Source organism: Corvus cornix, chromosome 3 (assembly GCF_000738735.6).
Source record: "Corvus cornix cornix isolate S_Up_H32 chromosome 3, ASM73873v5, whole genome shotgun sequence".
NCBI lineage: Eukaryota > Metazoa > Chordata > Aves > Passeriformes > Corvidae > Corvus > Corvus cornix.
The window spans coordinates 102,405,820-102,427,633 of record NC_047056.1 but is presented as its reverse complement, the minus strand read 5'-3'; the positions used below and the strand labels follow the sequence as shown (position 1 = coordinate 102,427,633).

At 40.0% G+C, this 21,814-nt stretch overlaps 1 protein-coding gene across 1 annotated transcript; it reads right to left on the bottom strand.

Annotated features, from left to right (window-relative positions):
* Nucleotides 1–12,865: 12,865 nt before the first annotated feature.
* Nucleotides 12,866–21,411, bottom strand: LRATD1 (LRAT domain containing 1). The gene is made up of 2 exons (XM_039569316.1): nucleotides 21,294–21,411; nucleotides 12,866–20,703 (listed from the first exon to the last, which is right to left on the bottom strand). The coding sequence occupies exon 2, from the start codon at nucleotides 20,664–20,666 to the stop codon at nucleotides 19,812–19,814; it is 855 nt and encodes a 284-aa protein (XP_039425250.1). The 5' UTR covers nucleotides 20,667–20,703; nucleotides 21,294–21,411; the 3' UTR covers nucleotides 12,866–19,811.
* Between the last annotated feature and the right edge of the window lie 403 nt (nucleotides 21,412–21,814).

The following is a 21,814-nucleotide window of genomic DNA, read 5'->3' as shown; positions in this document are numbered from 1 at the left end:
CACTCCCCCACGTTCTCACCGCTGCAGACCCAAGGGAGCACCTTCCTGCTTTTAGTTAACTTGTTAGCTGAGGCAAGAGCTTTTTTCCCCAGGACGGCATACCGGCATACCGAAATCCTCTGGTAACAACTTCTGGAACTGTTGGGCCTAGCTGTGATCTGAGAACCAGCTCAGCAGACCCCGTGGACTGGCAGGGAGGCTGCGGGGACACCGCATCCTGGCCTCGGACTTTGGGAGGGGTCGAGCCAGCTACAGAGGGAACTCAAATCCACCAGCTTTCTCTGCAGAGAGGAGGTTTATTATCTGACATTACTCATATTTTTCCTGCTGGCACTCATTAAATAAATAGGTTTTTCCACTTTCATCCAAGAAATTCCTTTCATATTGGTGAGGGGAGGGAGTGGTGAAACCTGTCTTCTGTGGAGGCGACGTCCCTTCCAGGGCGTTTCCCCCTAAACTTGTCTCAAACCAAGGCAGTGGGACTGCTGAAAGTATCCTGAATGGGCGTCTGGAGAGGTGACCCTATAGATCATCAACAGAAGAGCAAAGAGAAGATAACAGGAAAAGTAGAAAAGAACAAAACAGTGACTCTATGTCACTCCCTTACCAGCACTGGGTGGGTTTTTTTGTAAGCTCACACGAGCAGAACTGGCCAAGGTTGTGCTTTTCCTGCTTTGGCAACATGCTGAATGTCCCATTGTGCCTGTCAGTATCATCTGTTACAGCTAGAGGAGAGGTAAAGGAGCACCTTTGCTCCACTTTTCTCAGCAAATCTGTTTAATGATAGCTCAAAACTTAGGCTGCATTTTTCTCATGGCCAGCCCATTCCCTGAGAGCACCACAGAATAATCCATGCATTTATCAGGCACTGGGTGAGTATTTGAAAGAAGAAAATAAAAACTCATTGGCTTAAGTGAATCTGTAGAAGACCAGCCTAGATCAAAAGAAGCAGCAAGTCAAAATTTTGGTTGTACTCTTCGGAGACAGAGAAACATGAAAGGAAGTGACAGCAGATATTAAAATACAGTATGTAATGTTTTGCAAACAAACCCCCTGATATTTCAGATAGTTTTGTAGTAGATCTGGTAGAGTGTTACATAGGTGATCACAGAAAACCTTTCAAAATAATGTGGCAAGTTTTCTGCACTCTTATTTATGAGTTTTAACTATTTTAATTTCTCTTTAACACTGAATTATTGCAGCTTTTGGGATTGAGGCCAAAGAGCTTATTTAAATGATTAATAATTGAAAACCTGCAATTCATTTATTGCTTTCCTCTGAAAAAGGAACTTTAAAATATTTTGAACTGCTGTGGGAGGAAAAAAAAATCCTTATCTGGAAATAATTTGAAAGTTCATCTGTATTTTGCTAAGTTCTTGAGTTCAAAGTTTTACAACATGATGTGGCAGATAGACTATGAGGACAAAGAAATAATTTGCTTGGAGTAACTGTGTACGATACCGCCCCAAAACACTTCATCTGTCCTTTTCTTACTGGCCCTAAATTTGTGTTGGATACTGTGGAAGTCCTGCCAAAAGACTTTATAATCTATAGAAGAAAAGTAAAACTTGGGAGGAATATTAATAATTATCTTAAGAATTTAAGAGCTACTTAAGAGTTTGCTTTAAGGAAACAAATTTGCTTTTAAACCACGGAAGATGTTAAGAGGTATAAAAAAATATGATATAGTATACAGGGAATTTGCAATGTCTTTTTACAAACTTGTGATGCAAATTAGCAAAGAATATTTGGAGCCTTGTATCAGGTATCCTGAAGGCACAAGAAAAGCTTTACTTAATGGAAGGACTCAGAAGACAGTCATAGAAATTAGGCCTATAAAAGCTCATCATAAAACCACAGTGTTTCCCTTTCTTAGCATGATGAAAAAAATTAGGATAGAAAATAATTACTAATATATTGAAAGTAGATTGAGAACTTCTTGCTGTATCATAGAACAAGAATTAATTTTACATGAGAAATGAAGGAAGGATATCGAAAAATGGTAAATGGTGAGACAGGAACTTAGTAGAAAACAGAGAGGGAACGGATGCTCGTAAGTTCTCCAAACTGTTTGGAATTATAATCAATTGTAATCGATGTTGTAGAAAGGATATTGTGCCTTCTTTTTTAAATAAGAAGAGAAAAAGATAAATATCTGCATATTCTCTTACAGCCTCTGGTGTTGGTCACTGTAAAAAGATGGCTTAGTGAGTTAGAAAAACACATGGATTAATCTAGTAAGAAAAAAATGCATTGAAAATTAAATGTAAATAATATAAAATTTGTCTGTTAAGCTTTGAAATTTTAAACTTAATTTACAGACTCAACAACTCATTGACCAAAGGAAGAGGAAGCCAAATTTAGGGAATACAGTTGGACAAAGCACAAAAACTAATAACCTAGGGAAATGCCTAGTGCTTGTTTGTTGATTTGCATTGTGTACCTACAGAGGGAAACTGAAAAGATAAATTCTTAAGACTTTTATCTCCCTGCCCTGAATAGTTTCTACCTTTCAGTTACACGGATACATAAAATTTAGATTAAGCCATTGGTGTCATCAAATCATGAATAATCTCTATGGTCAAGCTAAGGCTCTAATTCTCAGTACTCTACAGTGGCTGATATAGTCATGCTCAAATTTTCAGCTGACATTAACTTTAAAATGACCCTGAGAGAGTGCGCCATTTTTTTTCTGCAGCAGAGGACAGGTTTTTATTTCCCCATTTATTTTCTCCAACAACCATTTCACCCACTGCTGCCTGCTTCCCATCTGCTGTCAGTGTCTGAGGTAGCCTACAAGAGCTGAGGACAGGCAAGACCTCCAGAGTAGTAAATTTATTCAGAATTCCTTTGTTTGTCCACTAGATGACTCTCTGAACTATTGGAATATAGCAGGAAAAGCTGTAAACTCTGGGAATAAAAAATGGACATCAGGGTGGGGTGGGGAAAGTTCAAGGGAGGGTTTGGTTTGTTTCTTCATTTGATATTGATATCAGTGTGCTTCAGTGTGCTAAGTCAGCATTGGAAAAATCTACCCAAGGGTCAAGACAAAAGTCAGGCTTATTTTTACAGCCAATCCCCTTTTTTGTTTGGTTGGGGTGTCTTCCCCTTCTAGAGTCTTCTAGGACTTAAGGAATCACACACACAAGGAGAAAATAAGCAACCTTGACAAACTAAATAGGCAAAAGTGAGTCTCCAGTGTTGATACCATCATATGAAAAAATAGTTATTGATAGGAAATTTATGTCTGATGGCCATTCCACTGCTGTTATTGGGTCCCAAAAGCTCCATATATTTTCAATTAATTCCTTCAGTAATTTTGATCACTTCATTAGAACTGATATCGTTATTCCACCAAGAAAAGCTTCAGGATTGTGTAGCATAAAAGTTACAGTTGCTCTGCTTCTCATTTCTCTCCCTCCTGCCTCCTTGTAGTGGTTTGGTCCAAAATACTCATTACTATTTGACTTCTGTGAGATAAGAATCAGGAGAAAGCAAAGCAGGCACAAAACTTGAAAGAATATAAAGAAGTTTATTACCAGACCTAAAAGAAGGAAAAAAAAAAAATCATACCACACCTTCAGAACACTTCTCCCCCACCTTTCTCCCTTCTCCCACTGTAAAAAGACAACCCTTGAGATGTTCAGTCAGTTTACCACTTCCATAATAACCTTGTTCAGTTCATTTAGGAAGGGGAGTGTCTCTTACTCATGCTATGGAGACATCTCCACAAGAGGTTCTCTCATGGCTTCAGTATCACTAGACAGCTGCCTGGGCTGGTTCTCTGCTTGCATGTGAGAGTCCCTTCCCCTGACTTACAGCTTTCCCCACAAGTGCTTTGAAGGGCCCAATCTTGAGCTACTGGGGTACCATTTTAAGGTTGAGCTGTTCAAAAACAAAAGTTCTCTTCACCCATCTCTGGGAGCATTTTCATCTCTAAGAATAGAGGCCCTCCTTTCCTGGGAGAAAAAAGCATCTTCATCTCTAGGACTATCTCTGGGAGTATCTCTAGGAACAGAGGTCTTCTCATTCCGATGGGAGCAAGAGTCCTCATTGCTTCCATCTCTCCCTGTTCAAACTTCTCATCAAATTACAGCTTCTTCGGCATTTGCTTATTTCAGCACAGGTACTTTTGCTCACAAGTACAGTTTGAACGCTCCACCCCCCATGCTTTCATGAAATTACAACGGGTACTCTGATGTATCATAGTCCATCACCACCATAGCGTTACAACAGAATTTCAGCTTTAAGCATCTCCTCTTCCTCCTCCCTCAGGATTTCAGCTCTTCTTTCTTTACTTAATGTCTGCAGCACTTACAGCACTAAAAGGGTTAATCTCACCTGGGCCTTGCAGCTGGAATTTCACTTATCACTGTTGGTCACATGATCTTTTGCAGGACATCGGGCCAGCTTCAGCTGAATCTTCGGCCGCACTGGAGAGGGGGAGCCACGCCGTCTGCACGTAGCAGGGCTGGGGGGGGGGGGGTGGGCCACGGGTGGAACAGGGCCCATCGACTCCAGGATGGCCGTGTCCCGGCCCGGGCCTGGCCCGAGCAGGTCCTGGCCCAGACCCAGCAGGGCCCGGCAGGGCCCGCTGGGCCTTGTATGGGCCCCGCCCAGTTACTTGTCCCCCGGCCGGAAGCAAGAGAGAGCTTCCCAGGGTTTGTCCATTCTTAAATGTGGACCACAGAGGCGGTCAAAAATCTAAGTGGCTTAAAAATTTGTCAATATTCAAACTAGCCAGTTGGTAGGTTCTGTTAGGTCATAGAGGAAGCTTTAAGCACCTCTTTGCAAAAGACTCACTTCTGGGGCTGTGCTTGCTAACCCATGACACTCCTTCTTTCCTCCAGTAGAGAAATACCATGGTTCCTAATAACAAGAACTTGAATGCAGGTGTATGGAAGTAAAAAGTTCAGCTCTAATTTGACGTTCCATAATGGAGCAATGTCTTGATGAAAGTCATTCTGAATCATGAATTGCAAGGCTGACTGCAGAGCTGACATCTGCAGCATTTTAGAGCCTGAGAAGCCAAGTGAGCTGACCAGGTAGATTGTGCAGACCTCTGAAGAGAACTATTGGATGAGGATTTACAATAAATCCCAAAATGTAGTCTGCTCTCATGTTTTCTGCTGAATCAAAGAGCAGATGGTATGGCTGCTTCAGAATCTTAAGCAGGCACTGTGCTGTTCACTGTTATATATTAAACTGCATGGCAATAGGCAACTTAGCAAATAAATTTTTTAAAAGTACTTCTACTTGTTTGTGAAAAGTCCAGGAACTAGCATTACTACAGCAGATGTTTGGACTCTTTTTTGGATGATTACAATCCTTCCCAATATAAATTACTGTCATGTGGCATAAAAAAGTCCAACATGCCCAAAAATCCAAATTTTACTGTGAAATCACAGATTTTACTGTGCCATTGTTTGCTGCTTATGTCTGATGGAATCAAAGAGACAACTTTGAAGATCGTGTGAAGTGAATACTTACATAATTTAGTTTTTGATACCATGACCAGAATCAGCAATCAACCACTGTTATTTGTCCAGATCAAGAAATAATATTTTCAGAAGAACTTATCAAAAGACAATTTGATCAGCAGAAGTTTAATGTGCTATCTAAAAGTATGAGAAAAGAGATTTGTTTGGGTTGCCTATTACAATGTTCTAATCTTCAAATGCAAGATGGAAATAAAATTAATTATATCTACTTACAACTGAAATAGTGTTTTCATAAAAGCAATGAGGATTTCTGAAGTATTTGACTTTTCATATGCATTTTCAAATATTATTCTAAAGTGTACTCATAATGAGTGAATTAATGAATGAATAACTAGTTTAATTTAATAAACCAAATGCTAACTACTACATCTTTCCAAGAATAGATATTATCACTTTTTATTTCAAGATAGGATTATTTACATATATTTGTACATTTTTCCAGTAATGAAAAAAACAGTAAAGTTCAAGCCTGTGAATAAAGACCTGATGAAATTATATTACTGTAAATGATATTTCAGTTTCAATAATGACTTTATCTCTGATCCTTTTTTTATCCTTCTTGAGGAATAACTGAGGCAGGGACTATGGAGTGGTGTTGGAATTTCTCAGGCAGCCATTTTCACTTGATAATTTGCAGTCAAATCTGAAATTCATGAAGGGAGCATTTAAGATTTCTGCATATCAGTTTTTAATCTGGGTATCCTTTATTCATCTATCTTTCCAGATAGGAAATGTCATTACTTGGTGGGATTTGATAAAGTGATTTATGGCATCTGATCAATCGGAGCATATACCATCACAATAAACTTGAAAAAAGTACAGTTGAGTAGTGAAGTAAGGATATACGAATTCTTCCTGTCATTGTCTTGCATTGGTTAGCTATGAACTAAAATTCAATACTGAGAAATCAGGAGGTGAAGAACTTGCAGAGAGGTAGCTAGAATTTTTTATTACTTAAATTCACCTTTGATACTTTGAACTGTGTAACATTAGCACTTCAATGTCTCCCTCATTTTAAGTAGATTCATGTTCTGTGCCATGGCAACTACAGGCAGACTATAGCCATGAACAAATTGAGTCTAGAGAGAGCTTCAGAAGCAAGTCTGGCCCTCATTCAAAACCTTTTGAAAGAGATGAAAGAGTGTCTATTGACTTTGATGGGGTTTGGCTTGAACTCTTCCAGCTTCTACAGGCAGGCTTGGGTTCTGATTACGCCTCCAGATGATGTCAATGTATTTTATTCAATTGCTTCTTATTTATATGTATTGAACAGCACTTGGAAAAGGTCCAAGAATATAGGACATTTGCCTTCAAGGATGATGTAACAGTGAATGCAAGAACATCATCCCTTTTTTAATGCTACTGAATTTTCTGTGATTCCCTGAAGAGTGACACAAATTTTGCATCAGCCATCACACTGTACCAGGGGTAAGATGGAATGCTTATGGACAAAAGAGCAAAGGAAGTACTGTCCACATCAGAATTACTTCTATAAACATTCAGGGCTGGGGCAAAATTTGACTTATCAAGTTGTAGCAAAAAACCATTTTTAATTGCATTTTCACCAGATTCAAAGCTGCCTGACAGTGGGGAAAGGCAGGACTTCAAGCATATCAAGCATTATATATAATATATAATACAATACATGTATTATATGTTATACATTATATATTATAAGGGACTGTTAGACCAAGAACAAGATACCTGAGAAATAACAGCTTTTCTGCTTTAGAAAAGACAAAGATGTGACTGTTTCTGTGATTTTACAAAGTAAGACTGTCTTTGAAAGTTTGCGGTCTTTCTTTCCACTTCTGTGAGTGCAATGTGCTGATCTAAGAACATGACAAGGAGGACAAATGGTTTACCACCTGCTGCCTGAGCACTCACCCGCAGGTCACCAGTCTTGTCAAAGAGATTTGCACTGATGGAATATGAAATGGCATTGCCATCAAAACATATAAGATTATCTTTCCTTTGAAAAAAAGCAACAGCTACTGTAACTTTGAAGTTCGAGGACAGGAAGACAATCAGTTCAAAAGTACTAGACACAAATGGGGAAATGAATTTGATGTTGCCTCTAATAGAAACTGGCAGTTTCAAACCCTGAAAGATGGACTACTTATAGCACTTTTCAATGACAAGTCCCCAGCTAGTGAACTGATTTTGAACCATAAGAGTGGAATCACTTGAATAACCATGTCCAATCCTCAAAAAAGTTAATCTTTTTGCTACACGTAAATAGATTTCACAGAACATCTACTCTGTGTGCCACCATACCCTCATGAGCCACAGACATCTCCAATAATCCACATGTCACCAGAATAAAGCAGAGGAGATTGTGGGAGTTGCATGAATTCTTTTAAATAAAATTTTGCAGATGATGTAAGAAAGCAAACTACACTATATGCTATAGAAGAGCAAACTTCTTCCTCTGCTTGCAAGTGACTAAACAAGAATCTGGTTAATGAATAAATCACTGAACATATGAGCAAAATACAGCAATTAATCACGTGAGAAATTGCAGTGCTATTAAGGGTATCAGTCCTGGGTCTTCTGCCTGCCTTTAACTCTGTCTTAACTTCACTTTTCTTCAACTTACATTAGCTTAACATCAGGACTTCAACTTTAGAATCTGAGATTTCTCAGAGCTCTGGTAAAATGTCTTACATCACTTTCAAATATTTTTTTGTCCTTGCATCTAATAACAGCTAAATTAAGCTATTAACGTATGCTAACTTAATCACAAGTGATTACATTAATTTCTTACACTCCAGTCTCCAGAAAGCAATGTGCTCTCTCCTTACTGTACTGACTATCACTAACACGATCTGAGTTTTGATGAAGACAAGTGAATATATGTCTGTCTGACTGGACATCCTATCATCCATGGAAGTACACAGCATAATAAAGCCTTTACTAGTAATTTTACCTAGCCGATATTCTAGAGGACTAGGAACTTCTTCTTCCTAACACAAAGCATCCTTTTAAACGTAATCTGTATTATTTATCCATGTCTTCTCTCTCTCCTGTATGCTACCTAAGATTAAGGTAAGACTAATGCCAATAATCATCTGAGAGTCTTCAGCAAATACAGAATGCATCTGTTCTTTTTTTTTTTAAACAGAATCTTCTGTAATTAGCATAAAATAGGAATTCATAAATGTGTGCTGATAATTTTTTCTCAGACATGCTTGATGATTTCATTTACAATATTTAAGACTTAAAGTGTTATGGAAATCATCTCTCATATCATTACATTATATAAGTTAGAGCACTTCTCACATTGTATCACCTCAGAAAAGTTATAATCTCCTAGAACAAGCCATCAGATTAATATTTTCTAAGATATCAGTACTGGGTTCTCACAGTGGAAAACTGTTCTTCTGGCAGGCCACCAGAATCTAAATTTGGCAGGCTGTAGTGTAGTGTAAGGTTTACTTGTTCAATCAAGCATTCAATTAACTAACATGTCAGTATGTTGGTCCTTTGTGAGACAAATAAAAGGCAGCTAAAGTGCATTGAGCCATCTGAATGGATAGTGCAATTAATATTTGCTTTTAATTTATTGTAAGATGTCCAGATGCTCCGGCAATCAGTTCCTGGGAAATCCTTAAAATAATTGACTGAGTTCTGTAAACTTACTAGAGGGCAGCAGGTTTTCCTGTCTCTCTCTATGTGATTAGCATTGGGCAAATGATTCAGCAGACCTTTTAAAATTTTTAAATTTTTTTATTAATATATTGTTTACAGTTCCAACATAATTTCTGTGTAATTTAATGTTTGTTTAATAGCAGGGTTTATCTATTATCTATAATCTTTCTCAGACTCTCATTGTTTTGGGATCATACAGCATTCTCCAACTCAGTAGACCAAGATTTATTGGTTTGGCAGAGAAGAAAGCATGTAATTTCAGGACAGTTTTTTTCTCAGTTACTCTCATCTCTGTGAGCTACTCCAGCAGTTAATCTTAGTTGTGTAAACACTGAACAGGAGGAGAGAGAAAGGCATTTTCAGTGTGCGGTTTTATTACATACGTGTTGAGATGGGATGAGTTGATCTCTGAGCATGGCTCAGATGAGTAACTTAGGCTATATGTACAACTTTTAGGTGAAAAACTGGAGGAGGGGAGTTCAGAGTTCAGAGTGTGTTTTTATCCCACTTAACTACAATATGTAGACTAAGGTTATAACTATGCTAAAATAAGATTGTAGCTGTGTTAAACATTCCCTGTAGCCATTGCAGATCCAGGCATCTTCAGAGAATGACATCGCTCCAACATCCCATTCCCATTAACTACTGAAAAAGCCTAAGTCAATATTGATAAGTGAAGTCAGGTGAATCAGATCTTTATGTGACAACACTTTGCATTTCCCCAAGGTCTGAGAGTACACAGGGTGCTTCTCAGATAACCAGATGAGAGCTAGGCTGATTGGCTGTATTGCATGTTTTATATTGACATCACCTGGTGACACTGACACCATGGGGATGACAATGACATTTCTAAATATCATTCCATTGGTGATCATTTGTCAGTTTCATATGATATTACAGGCCCTAGTGGGAGGTCCATTATGTGTTCCACTGTGTCATTTCCAACACACTATTTTTTATGTCTGGTAAGTCTTAGAATTGATTTTTATCTCCACTCTCTGTTGCATTTGCATCATTTACCTATGCATTGTCCCCACTCAGACATTGGACAAAATGTCATTTGTAGAAGGATCATTCCCACAATTATCACCCCTGCCTTATTTTTCCTCTGACCAAAGTTGTATTGATTTTCCTACTGCTGTCTTCCTGGCTAGCAGTTAATGATCACACTCAATGTACAGATAATAGAGATGCCAGTATCCTTGTAGGGGTTAGCTGTGATCTCACAGAGCCATTCTGCAAAAGTATATATATAAAAAAATAATAGAGATGCCACAAGCATTCATCTACATAGACACATTTATTTCAATGATAATGGAAACCTCACCCAGAAGGGGTAGATTAGTTCATAAATCAGATTTAAAAAATACCTTTTCAACCTCTACATCTTGCATTCAAGATATAGAGGGTTCATTTTTAAGATAAACTGCTTAGCAGCTACCTTTTCTTTTACATGTAGTACCTTATGCTAACTTGTATGTCTAAAAATCCTAATATAGTTAATGTTTAGTAGGATACAATATTGAATTCTATGTTTTGTAAGATTTATTTTACATCTATGAAAGCTTATTAAAATATATGAGTAATATTTTCCAAGTTCCACATCTGTCTTCAGTGTTCAGTTTCTGACTGGAGTCTGCTGGGGGGCTTTATTTTCAGAAGGCAGAAGATTGACAATATTTGGAAAAAATAACCAGTTTGGCAGGTGTTCAGTGAAATACTGAGAAGTTGAGGTACCACAAATGACTAGTCATATTTGTAAAACACTGAACATTGAGAACAAAACCAATGAACAACTGTTTCATGGTTTTGAGCTATTCAGTCTGGAACTAGTTCATATAAGGATTGGAATAGTTAAAGAAAATGAATTGAGTCTTTTTGCCAATATGACAACTCTTTTAAACTTGAAAAGGTAAGTATTCCTTTTCCTTAGCATTGTTTGTTTCAGTAAAGCACACCTGATTTTTTTTTTTAAGTCTATGAAGGCTGCCAACCAAACAGCTCCTTAAATATCAATAGGAATCTATCTCAAGGAAAAAAGAAATATGACAGTCCACAGATGAACATGAAAAAAATTCTTTCCCTGACATTTTATGCTCCTACTTTATTTCCTTTCTTGTTATCTTGGACATTATTCTTAGGAAAGTCATTAAAAGTTCAAAGGTATGTATGAGATTAAGGCTTCCAGGAGAATGAAATTGAAGATCAGTTTTCAGTACTGGTATCTCCTGCAGTATGCAAAAATTTGACATTTCTATTGCTCTTGGGATACCTTATCAGCAGACGGTGAACTTTGGGTTCCTATGGATTAAGAAAAGTTACTAGCATGCTGTGAAATGGAAAAGCAAAAGATTATCCTCTCTATTCAGTGTGTGTATGCAAGCTTCTAGCATGACAAAATTTAAAGGGTATCATTTCTATAATTGGTGCTCCTAACACAGTGGAAGTTTTATCTGCATGTTTCTATCTGTATACAAAGCACAAATGTAAAAGAACAAGCCCAAGATTTCTGCTGAGTATGACTTTTCTTTTTAGAACCTTTTTTTTTTTTCTACCAGTTTTTTTTTCCTGTTTCTTCAGCTTGAGTGATAAAGTGGGAAACTCTTCTACAGCCCTTAGCTAGAGCTAATGGGACCCAGGCAGTATTACTGCCAGGATGAATCTGCATATTAACTAACCCTTCGTGTAGGGTCTAGCACCTGACACTCTTTTATATTGCCATAACTAAAATGAGTCAATGGGTCAATTAAAGTGAACTTTTCACTATTAATGACCTTTGATTACACCTAACTGAAGAATCAATGGTATGAAGTCAGAACAGGCTGGAAATACTAATCCAGAAAGCCTGCCAGGTAGGCTGACATATCATGTAACGAGGTCTGAGTCTAAAGCAAAAATAGGCTCTGTCATATTAACAGTGGTACAATATAGTCTCTGATAAACATAAATAGGTCCTTGCATTCATCTAAGGTACTTCTGTTCACTGAACAGAACATGCAATTTAAACTTCTTTAAAGAAAGTGTTGCCGATGCTCTGTCCAAGGTTTTAATTACCAGCAATGTTACGGTGGTCCATGATTTGTTACACTGGATTTACTTTTAGTAGCAATATATTTACTTATTTGTTTCAATAAAATATTTTTTTTAAGGGGCTTCAGCTTGATAGGTGAGTGAATTCTCTTTCTTCCACAGCCTCTGGAAATGACAGAAATCTCTGGGCAAGGAGTTGGTTCTGACAGTCTATGTAACACTGATTTCTAGTGATGTTGCTTGATGCATGGAAAAGGGCCTCATATTACCCACAGGTGGTTTGATGAGGACAAAGAATTTTGGATAGGTAAAACATCCATAGTCTTTCACCAGGTGCAACAAAAACTGTGGATGAGGACACGGAATAATAGGGCTATGCTATTTCTTGAAATGAAATGTCCCTTTTCAAGGTCTCAGAATTAAAAAATCAGCAATCCAGTCCACAAAAAGCACTCACAGGTCTTGACAGAGTAGATTTTCATCCTCTATCCATTAAGCAAAGTTTCTAAAAGAAGTTAGTGTAAGCCTAGCTGCAGCCCAAATAACTCTGGTGAAAGTTCACTAATGAATTCAATGAAGCATGTCAAATCAGTAGTAAGTGCTTTTCAAAGTCACACCACTTAGCCTTTGAAATAAACTTACCAATTCAAAGAAAGATAACATGAGAAAAAAATCAAGAAATATCAATGCCAGCCACTTCTTTACTATAGAAAAACTACACAACAATAGTTGAGCATGTCTGAACAACACTAATAATTTCAGTGATATGATTCCAAAATATTACAATGAGGGGAAGCACATTCAAATTATGAAAAAACCCTTGTGGCAATATAATTTAAAGATGCCAAAGAGAAAGATGGATGGATACTTCACCGGATCATTCTTTTATTTATAAATACACAAGTCAGTAGCAGCATAGTTCATTCTAAAAGGGTACTTCATTATTGCAAAGTGTAGCGTTTCTTGATACTTTTCCTCCAGTAAGTAGCAATATGTCAAACTTCACATATTTAACTCACTTCTCTTGATGTCAGAAGACCATGGCATATCCTAAAGAACAAATATTTGAACAGTGCTAAAATCCTCTCAGCAACGTCTTGGGTACCCATCTGTTACATAGATAGTATACATACTGAAATGACTGACATTTGTTACCAATACTTACAAAATAGTCAAGACTTATCGTGTGTGTGTATGCATAACACACGGTAAGCAAATCTGTATGTATATACAAGTACATCTATTAGTTATATGTCAATATGCATATAAATTTCTGCCTAAATATTTACAATCAATTAGTATATTTTTCAGGCTTAGTTTTTATATTGCTTTCAGCTGACTGAAAGGGCATATGGAAACAATAGAACACATGGAGGAAAAGATCTGTTTAAAGACCAGATTGTGGTATGTTTACTCACATTGAATAACATACCAGGAATATTACTTCTGTGGGGTAAAATACTCTGCTGTGAAGAATGCCACAATACAGAAGCTTGTATTTATTCACACTGTTAGGTATTTGGCATTTATTTACCTACAGTAGTGATGGTGTCACATCAGAATTAAATCTGGGTTGGATTATTTATTTCCAAATTCTACCCCTTGATAATTTTCTTGAATCAGGGTTACTCTTTTATTTACACAAACTGGGATCAAGCTCTTACCTCTGCTGTATAGAGATTAACCAGAAGGCTTATTGAGGTCTCCCATTTATAAACATTATGCTGTTTAGTTTATCAGCTTAAAAATGGGACTTTTCAAATGGATTACCAATGCCACACTGTATCCAAATAGTGTTTAAACTGTGAAAAGTTGTTTGCTTCTTAAGGCTGATGACACACTGCATATTTTACTCACCCTATTTTGCCTAGACAGTAGCATCGATCTCCAAGTGTGAATGGTTTTATGTGTGAGTGGTGCACAGTTACTCACCCTCTTGCACATTGGAGAAGAGAAAGAATGGAATTTCAAGCTTAGCTCTGAATATCTTCCTTGAACAGCCTGACGTTTAACTGCAAATTCTTCTACCCTTTTCTGCTGTACCCACACTGGTTCCAAATTCCACCTGAGTTCCTGTCCAAATAGCTGGAGATATTGGCTCTACAGCATTAAACTCCAGTTTTTAATTTGTGCCCAACACATGTACCCACACAGACACACGAGAAAGTCCAAGGGATGTTTGAAAAGCATTAACCCACTTTACCTAGGAAAATGCCAATTTGCATAGATGATTAATGTATGTACAAGTAAGAAAATATAATTAAGGCCCTTATGGTAGACATCACACACATGAGCCTTCCATTAAATTCCATTGGAGGTTGTTGCTGAGGTCTTGATCCTGGCTAAGTCCTACTCCATGATTTTAGCCCAAACTTAATGCCATATGAAGGGGAGAGATCTTTTATTTTAAAAGTCCTGATCCTGCAAACAGTTTTACATGCATGCATCATCTGCAGAATCGGAAATGCCCCAAGATTCCATAAGAAAAATATGAAAAAAAAAAAAGTATAAAAACATATTCTTAACCTGAATGGACTCTGTTAATGGAAGTTCTATCATTCCTCTAGACATACCAACCTAAATTCATTTGTGCTTGATGCAAAATATTTAAAATTAATAAATGGAAGTGCATATTCCTAGCTGCTCCATTATAAATCCTTTAACAAAAAAAAATCTAGTTTATTTCTCATAGGCAAATATGGATAAAGTAACTGTTAGCTTCAATGGAATTTCAGTATTAAAAAATAGAACCTCACTGGACATTTGTATTATTTAGACAAGATAATACTCTTTTGCAAAAGAGAGAATTTAGAATGCCACAACCACTTTAGAAAAATAAAGCACAGGCAGTTTATATCTGTATAGATTATATCTATATAACCTGGAACAAATCTGTGGATATGCCCCGTAACAGAAGATTCTTAGTTCATTCCCTTTTTTCAACCTAACATCTACACTACTCTCTTTTTGATTTACTAGCAGTTCAGTAAAGTACCTGTTCCCAGTATTCATTAATTTTCTTGACAATAAACCTGTAGAAAACCCTGACAGATCAAACTAACATTGAGTCAAGATTCATGAACACAGGACAATTTCACCTATCAAATTTGAACTCATAGAACAGAAAAGCTAAATATTTCATAATAAAAAGGTAAGCAAATAAATTCCAGACTTGCCGTGGAAACACTGACACTCAAACTAACAGCAGCACTTGATCACACTCTAGTCATGTAATATTATCCTTTAGACCCTAATTCTGCAGTGAAACTCCCTCAGCATGGTAGCCCAATCATACCTCCTTATGTATTTCTGGATTATTTCTTTGGCACTAGGACTTCCATCTTTCTTCTGGGTTATAAAGCAGAAAGCACAGTGTTCTCACATCACAAGCAGCAACACATAAAATGTTTTAATCACATCCAAGTAAATTATGAGCAGAATACTGTCCATAAGCTACTCTAGTAGAAATCTTTCATAGAAAATAACTAAATCTTGAAACTAGCAGTAGCTTCCCCAGACCACTATTTCCTCTGCAGCTGCAAACAGAGGGTGGGAAGCTGGGCAGGCTGAGGCACCTGATCCCACAAGATGCTGTGTGTGAGACAGTGTTCCCTCAACTCCAGCAAACATGGCTGGAGTTACAGACATTCAATACATCGCATAAACAGGTCTATAAACTCTGGCAGCTTTGCACATTACTTACCTGAATATGAAAGACACTTAAGTAAAACGAGGCAAGATAATTAAGAATGTGCACATTCTAGCACAGACCAAGGGCCACTTCTCATCACACCTCAAAGGACACGTCTTGTTGCACCCTGCTTTTAACCTGAAATCCACTATATGGATCAGTAGCATATTGCCATAAAAAGCATTCTAGTAGGGTTTTGGTTTAGGTTGGGTTTTTTTTCATTTTATACAACCATAACACTTGAAAGGAGAAAAAGAATCCTAAAACATGAAAACAAAGTCCTCTGGAGACATAAGATGGAGATGGAGACAAAATCTGACAGTGGCTATTTTGCTACCCATCCTTAGAGTCCTCTCCCAATATGCACAGCCAATAACCAGTAAACATTCTGGTCATGACAGGAAAACATTCCACAAAGGCTCTCTATGTTTCAAGAGGACATGAACTGAGTTTTTAATAAAATGTTAAGTCTCAAAGCAATTCAAAAGATTGCATTTTGGAAAGAGAATCATATCTAAGCCAAAGAAATTCTACAGAACTGTTACTCAAACAGCTAACAGAAAGCTTGAAACATGACACAGAAGAAAGAGTGCAAAGTATCTTGACATTGCTGTCATATTACAAGTCAGTACTTCAAGAGCAATGAATGGGATGTAAATATTTACCCTAGGTAGCTAGACAAAAGAATGCAAACAGATTCCACAGATATAATACAGTTTGCCAATATCTTTAGTGCTGGAAATGGAAATGTTAACTCTGCCAGGCCACTGATCCTGAAAGATGAATACAATCAATTACATTTTTTACCTGTCAGTCATTCATATCATTGCCTTTCTTGCAGCTGACTGCTCCCTGTCTTCCAATTCTTGTTTCAAGGCACTGGACAGCTTTCTATATCCACTTTTCATTCAGTCTTTTTCACAGATTCCCTACTCAGGTTAACACTGCTTGTTTCAGAATTCATCTGTTTTCTTCCCATATTTTCTCAATGTTGCCTGTGTCCACTGTTTCCCATCTCAGAAATGTGGCCCTTCTGGTCTCTGAAGTGTTAACTTAAATCTCACTCTTCCTCAAGATCCACAAATTTTAACCACGTCCTACAATCTGATGCAGAGTTCACTGGTCAGCAAGAGCCATTAACTCCAATGGACTGTGAATCAGGACCAGATTGCTGCCAGTAGCTCTGCACTGAAATCTAGCTAAAGAAAAGTAACAGAAGAAACTGTATGGGTACCCTTGTTGCTAATTAGAGACTGCTACTTGAACACAGTCATGGCAATACCATATCCTATGTTAATACCATCTGTTACTATTTCCAATATATTTTCGCAAGTCCTTACGGAAAGGACTAAGGCCTTACATTGTTGGATCTTTATCTGTACAAATTCAGAGTGACACCAAAGGTGTCTGACAGAGCATGAATAAATAAGTATACACTAGCTCCTGTAATTTCTTTTATATACAACAAAATATCATTCTATATCTAGCTAGGTAAGACAAGGAAAATTGTCTTATGAACCACGTTAGTAAATGATTGCAAAAAAAAAAAATCCAAAGTTAAAATGGCTGTTTCGAGTGACAGAGTATACAGGAAGCACAGAGAAAAGTTTAAAGCTGGTATGTTTTAAATTCTCACTAGTGAGAACAAAAAATTCTGTTCTTCTAAGGAATCTCTGTCTAATCCTATGTTATTAATCTAATGGCAATTTAAAGAAAAAGCATTCCAGAAATCAAAGATAACACTGACTCTACTTCATTTTTCTTGCCTTCATTGATAAATATTCTGGTACTTATGTCCTCTTCATTTAATTTTCCCTGCCTCTTGCAACTGCAGGTCTCTAATGCATATTTTTTACATGGAAAAATTTGAATAAATTGCCTTTGCTCACCTTTCCTTCTCCTAATGGTTTTTAATGTTTTGTAAGTGACTTGTTGTAAAGCCAGTGCCTTTCTGCAACCCCACAGTGCTCCCACCAAGTGGTACAGGGAAATCAGTTCTAACAGACAATTTAGGCCATATAACATGGTACAATAAGATAAACAGCATCTTCTACCTAGTGTTTGTGTATGTTATGGGAAAAGCTATCAACATCAGACAGCAACTACCGCCTATATAAAGCTAAGATATTAAACATTTATTAAAAAGTATGCTGTGGTTTGAGGCTATTTCAACAGTAACTTAACAGTAATTACAATTCACATTTTTACCCTATATTGTACTAAACAAGGTACTTTAGGGAAAGGGATAAAAGTAACACTGCCTATTACCACATAACTTTGCCATGTGTATCAGTAAGGACAAAGCCAATTAGATGACCTTCACTGAAGAGGCGCAGTTTTAGGGGTGCAGGTTTTTGTTCATTTTTTCTTAAAGATGTTTATGCTAATACTTTCATTATAATGAAGTACACTCCACCCTCACAGCTTCAGCTACAGTAGGCAAATGCTTTGTAGAAATGAAATTACTGTTGCAACAAGGTTGCTTATGACATTGTTTAATAAAAAAAAAAAAAAGTGGGGACACAGTACATTGATGGGGGTGGAGTGTATCATATATACAAAAGAGGGGCATTGCTTCTGTCATCTGACATTGATGTGGGAAGACAGAACAAAACCAAATGCATTTTCTTTCCAGCACTGAAACATGCAAAGACAAAATTACAAGTTGTATGCAGCTCAGAATAATAAAAAGAAATGCCCCAGTATACTTGTTTAGATTTTTTGAAAATATATTTAATTCTCTGATCTTTCACTTCAAAACTTAGAATTAAGCAATGAGTGAACAGGACCTGAAATACAGACAAGGCATTGCTCACATCACATTAAAGGCATCTTTTAAATGCTGCTGTGGATTTCTAAACTGACACTGAACAGAATTTTTAGTTGCTGGGAATTTGAAATGCAAGATGAACTTGGCCACATTACATCTATTTCTTTAAGTGGAATTGTAAATACGCAATAAATTGCTGTTCCAAAGAGGCAACATGCAGAATTCAAAATTGTTTCTTGCAGGATTCTGTTGACCTGTTATGAAGGAATATTGAAGCAGTGGTACAAAATCCACAGCTCAAGCATGAGATCTTAGTGGCTGGATTTCTGAGTATAATATTCTCCAAAATACACCACTTCCTTTTAACTACTGAATTTAGTTTTACGAAAACAGCTGCTCACCAACTTTTTTCCAAAAAAAAAAAAAAAAAAAAAAAAAGCAAGGAGGGTGGGAGGAGGGAAGAGGTGGAAAGAGCTAATGCATTATGATGACATTTAGCAGAGAGCTGCAAACAGAAAGCAAAGACAAATATTTTAAATGTGAGAGATTTCAACCAGAAATGTGAACGTATTTTTTCCTTACAAATAGCTTCCCAGAGCTGGCTGGGACAAAATTTGGGTTGCAGCTACAGGCTGAAGCAGCAGTGTGGAGAAACAAAACATACAGGCATTTATCCTCCACCCCAACACCCCCTTTCTCTCCCAGTTAGCAAAGTATGACTGATGCTTTTGGTTGGCTGCAAGGCAAATATTAGCTAGAATCTCATTTAGCTACATCCACATCCACAGTCCCAGATGCTTAAAACTTATCATGGATTAAAGCCATGAAATAAAAATTAAAAAATAAATTTCAATTTGAAATTTTATTGGTATGTTGCTAGAATGGTCAACATCGATTGACAGGACTTTGTCCACATACTCTGAGAACAGCCTTCCTGCACCTCCCCCCTCTTTTCTTCCTCTCTCTCGCTCTTTCAGCATTAATGCTATTAAAAGCCAAACAAAATACTGGCTATGGGTGTAAAGAATGCTGGTTTTTTTTGGAATGTTGCCATGGATCCTGCTTCCAGTCGCGTCCCACGAAAGGAGGGTGCAGCCTCCTGACTCTGTGGCAGGCTGGTCTCCCCGGGTAGGGCAGAAAGAAGGTAGCCACGTACTCCTGCTCCTCCCTATTCTTTCCCATCCACTATAGCCAGGTCTTTGATCACCCTCAGTTTGCCACTGGCATCGATCCTGCGCTTCTCACGTATTAGATCCTCCAGGCTGTGGAACCTCACCGTGTGCACCTTGTTCTCTGCCAAGTGGATCTTGAGATAGTACTGCTGCTGGTGCTGGGTGCCAGCAGCCGCCTGCAGCTCCCCCCCGGCTTTGAACTCCCTTTTCCCGAAGCGGCACCAGGCGGCGAAGCTCTCGGAGTTAGTCCAGCAGATCTCGTCGCTTTTTAAGCCCAGGTGCCCGCAGGCGTTCTGCACCACCAGCTCCGCCACCAGCGGGCGGAAGCGGTACCAGCTATTCACCACCCGGCCCACGTTGCCCGCGGCCGCCTCGTACAAGCTGTCCTGGCGGATCTGCCCCTGGTGCAGGTGGATGATCTGCCCGCCGCCCACGTACACAGCCCAGTGCGGCGGCGGGTGCTCCGACGGCCCCAGGTAGAGCAGCTCCAGCAGGTCCCCCGGCTTGCAGAGGGTGGGCAGGGCTGACACCGAGTAGACGCTGAGGTCCCCAGCCTGGGGGCCGCTGCTGACCTTGGAGAAGATGCATTCCTGGCCGCGGAAAGCGGAGAACTGGGTCTCGTTCAGCACCAGCTGGTGGTGAAGGTGGTGGGTGGGCGTCTCCTGCCCAGGGCTGCCGGAGCTCTTCACGCCGTACTTGTCTGGCTGGCCTCGCTCGTCCAGGTCCTCCTCCTCATCCGAAAAGAAGTAAGCCACCCCGACGCGCAGCTCGTCCTTCTCGATCCCCGAGGGGTCCCCGGTCGGCAGCTCGCTGTAATTCAGGTGGGTGATGCGATCCAGTTGATTTCCCATCAATGACAGGACGAGGCGAGGGCAAAAATCGCCGGATCTGAAGGAGGGTGGGGTGGGCAGAGAGAGAACAAGAGATGGGTAGGAGAGTGCACGCAGAGGGAAGGAGAGAAAGAACGAAAGACAAAAAAAAAAATCAAGGCACATACAAAAGATTTCAGCGATTCCGCCCTAAGTCCCCATCCCTCCCCGACTCCTTCCCTCCCCTTCGTGCAAGGAAGAAACTCCCAGTGCGGATCCTTCCCCCTACCCCCGGGGTGCGGGGCAGTGCAGAGCCCAGACTTCGGAGTGCTCGGCTCCCAGCGCCGCCAGAGGAGCCTCCCAGCCATCCGCTGGCTTCGCCTGGAGGGACGGAGTTGCCCCGGGAGTCTCCACTCCGCGAGGGGACAGGGCTCCGGGGCCGCGGGAAGGCTCCGGCCGGCGGGTCCCGAGCCCTCCCTCCGCCGGCGCGCAGCCGAACCGCGCCGGGCAGCGCTGCGTGCGGGAAGCAGCTGGAGGAGCGGCCAGCCCCGGAGCTGCCACCCCTGTCCGCCCGGTGCCCGCAGCCCGCCCGGGACCCGGCAAGGCACAGGCAAAGAGCAGGCGATGGGCACCCCCCACCCAAGGGGTCCCTCCCGTCCCCTTCCGTACCCGTGGTCGCCCAGCGCCAGAACCCCCCCAAACTCCTTTAAAGGCGTCCTGTCCCCATGGGCGCCGCAGAAGAAGCGCGACCTGTCCCCGCCGCTGCCGCCCGCCGCTCCGCCCGCGCCGCTCTGGGCTGCCCGGCCCCTCCGGCGAGCCTAAGTACCGGCGGCACCGCCCCCGAGCCCGCCCCGGCCGCGCTCATTGGCCGCGCCCGGCGGCGGCGGGGCTGAGCCGCGGCACTGCCCGCCCGGGCCCCGCCTCCCGGGCTGCCCCGACCGGCGCCCAGCCTGGGGCTGCCCCGACCGGGCCCCGTCTCCGGGCTGCCCCCGCCGAGCCCCGACCGTCGGGCTGCTCCGGCCGGGCCCGGGGGTGCGGCAGGCGGGGCGTCTCGCGGGAAGGCGGTTGGAGATCGTGCCCAACGCGTGAAGCCGCTACCAAGGCACCCCTGCACCAGACCCAAGTAAAAAAGAGTAAACAAAAGCAAATATATATATATATATATATATATTAAAAAAAAAAAAAAAAAA

Bases quoted from the DNA above. Each gene is read 5' to 3' on its own strand.
- LRATD1 (XM_039569316.1), bottom strand. From the start codon at position 20,666: ATGGGAAATCAACTGGATCGCATCACCCACCTGAATTACAGCGAGCTG.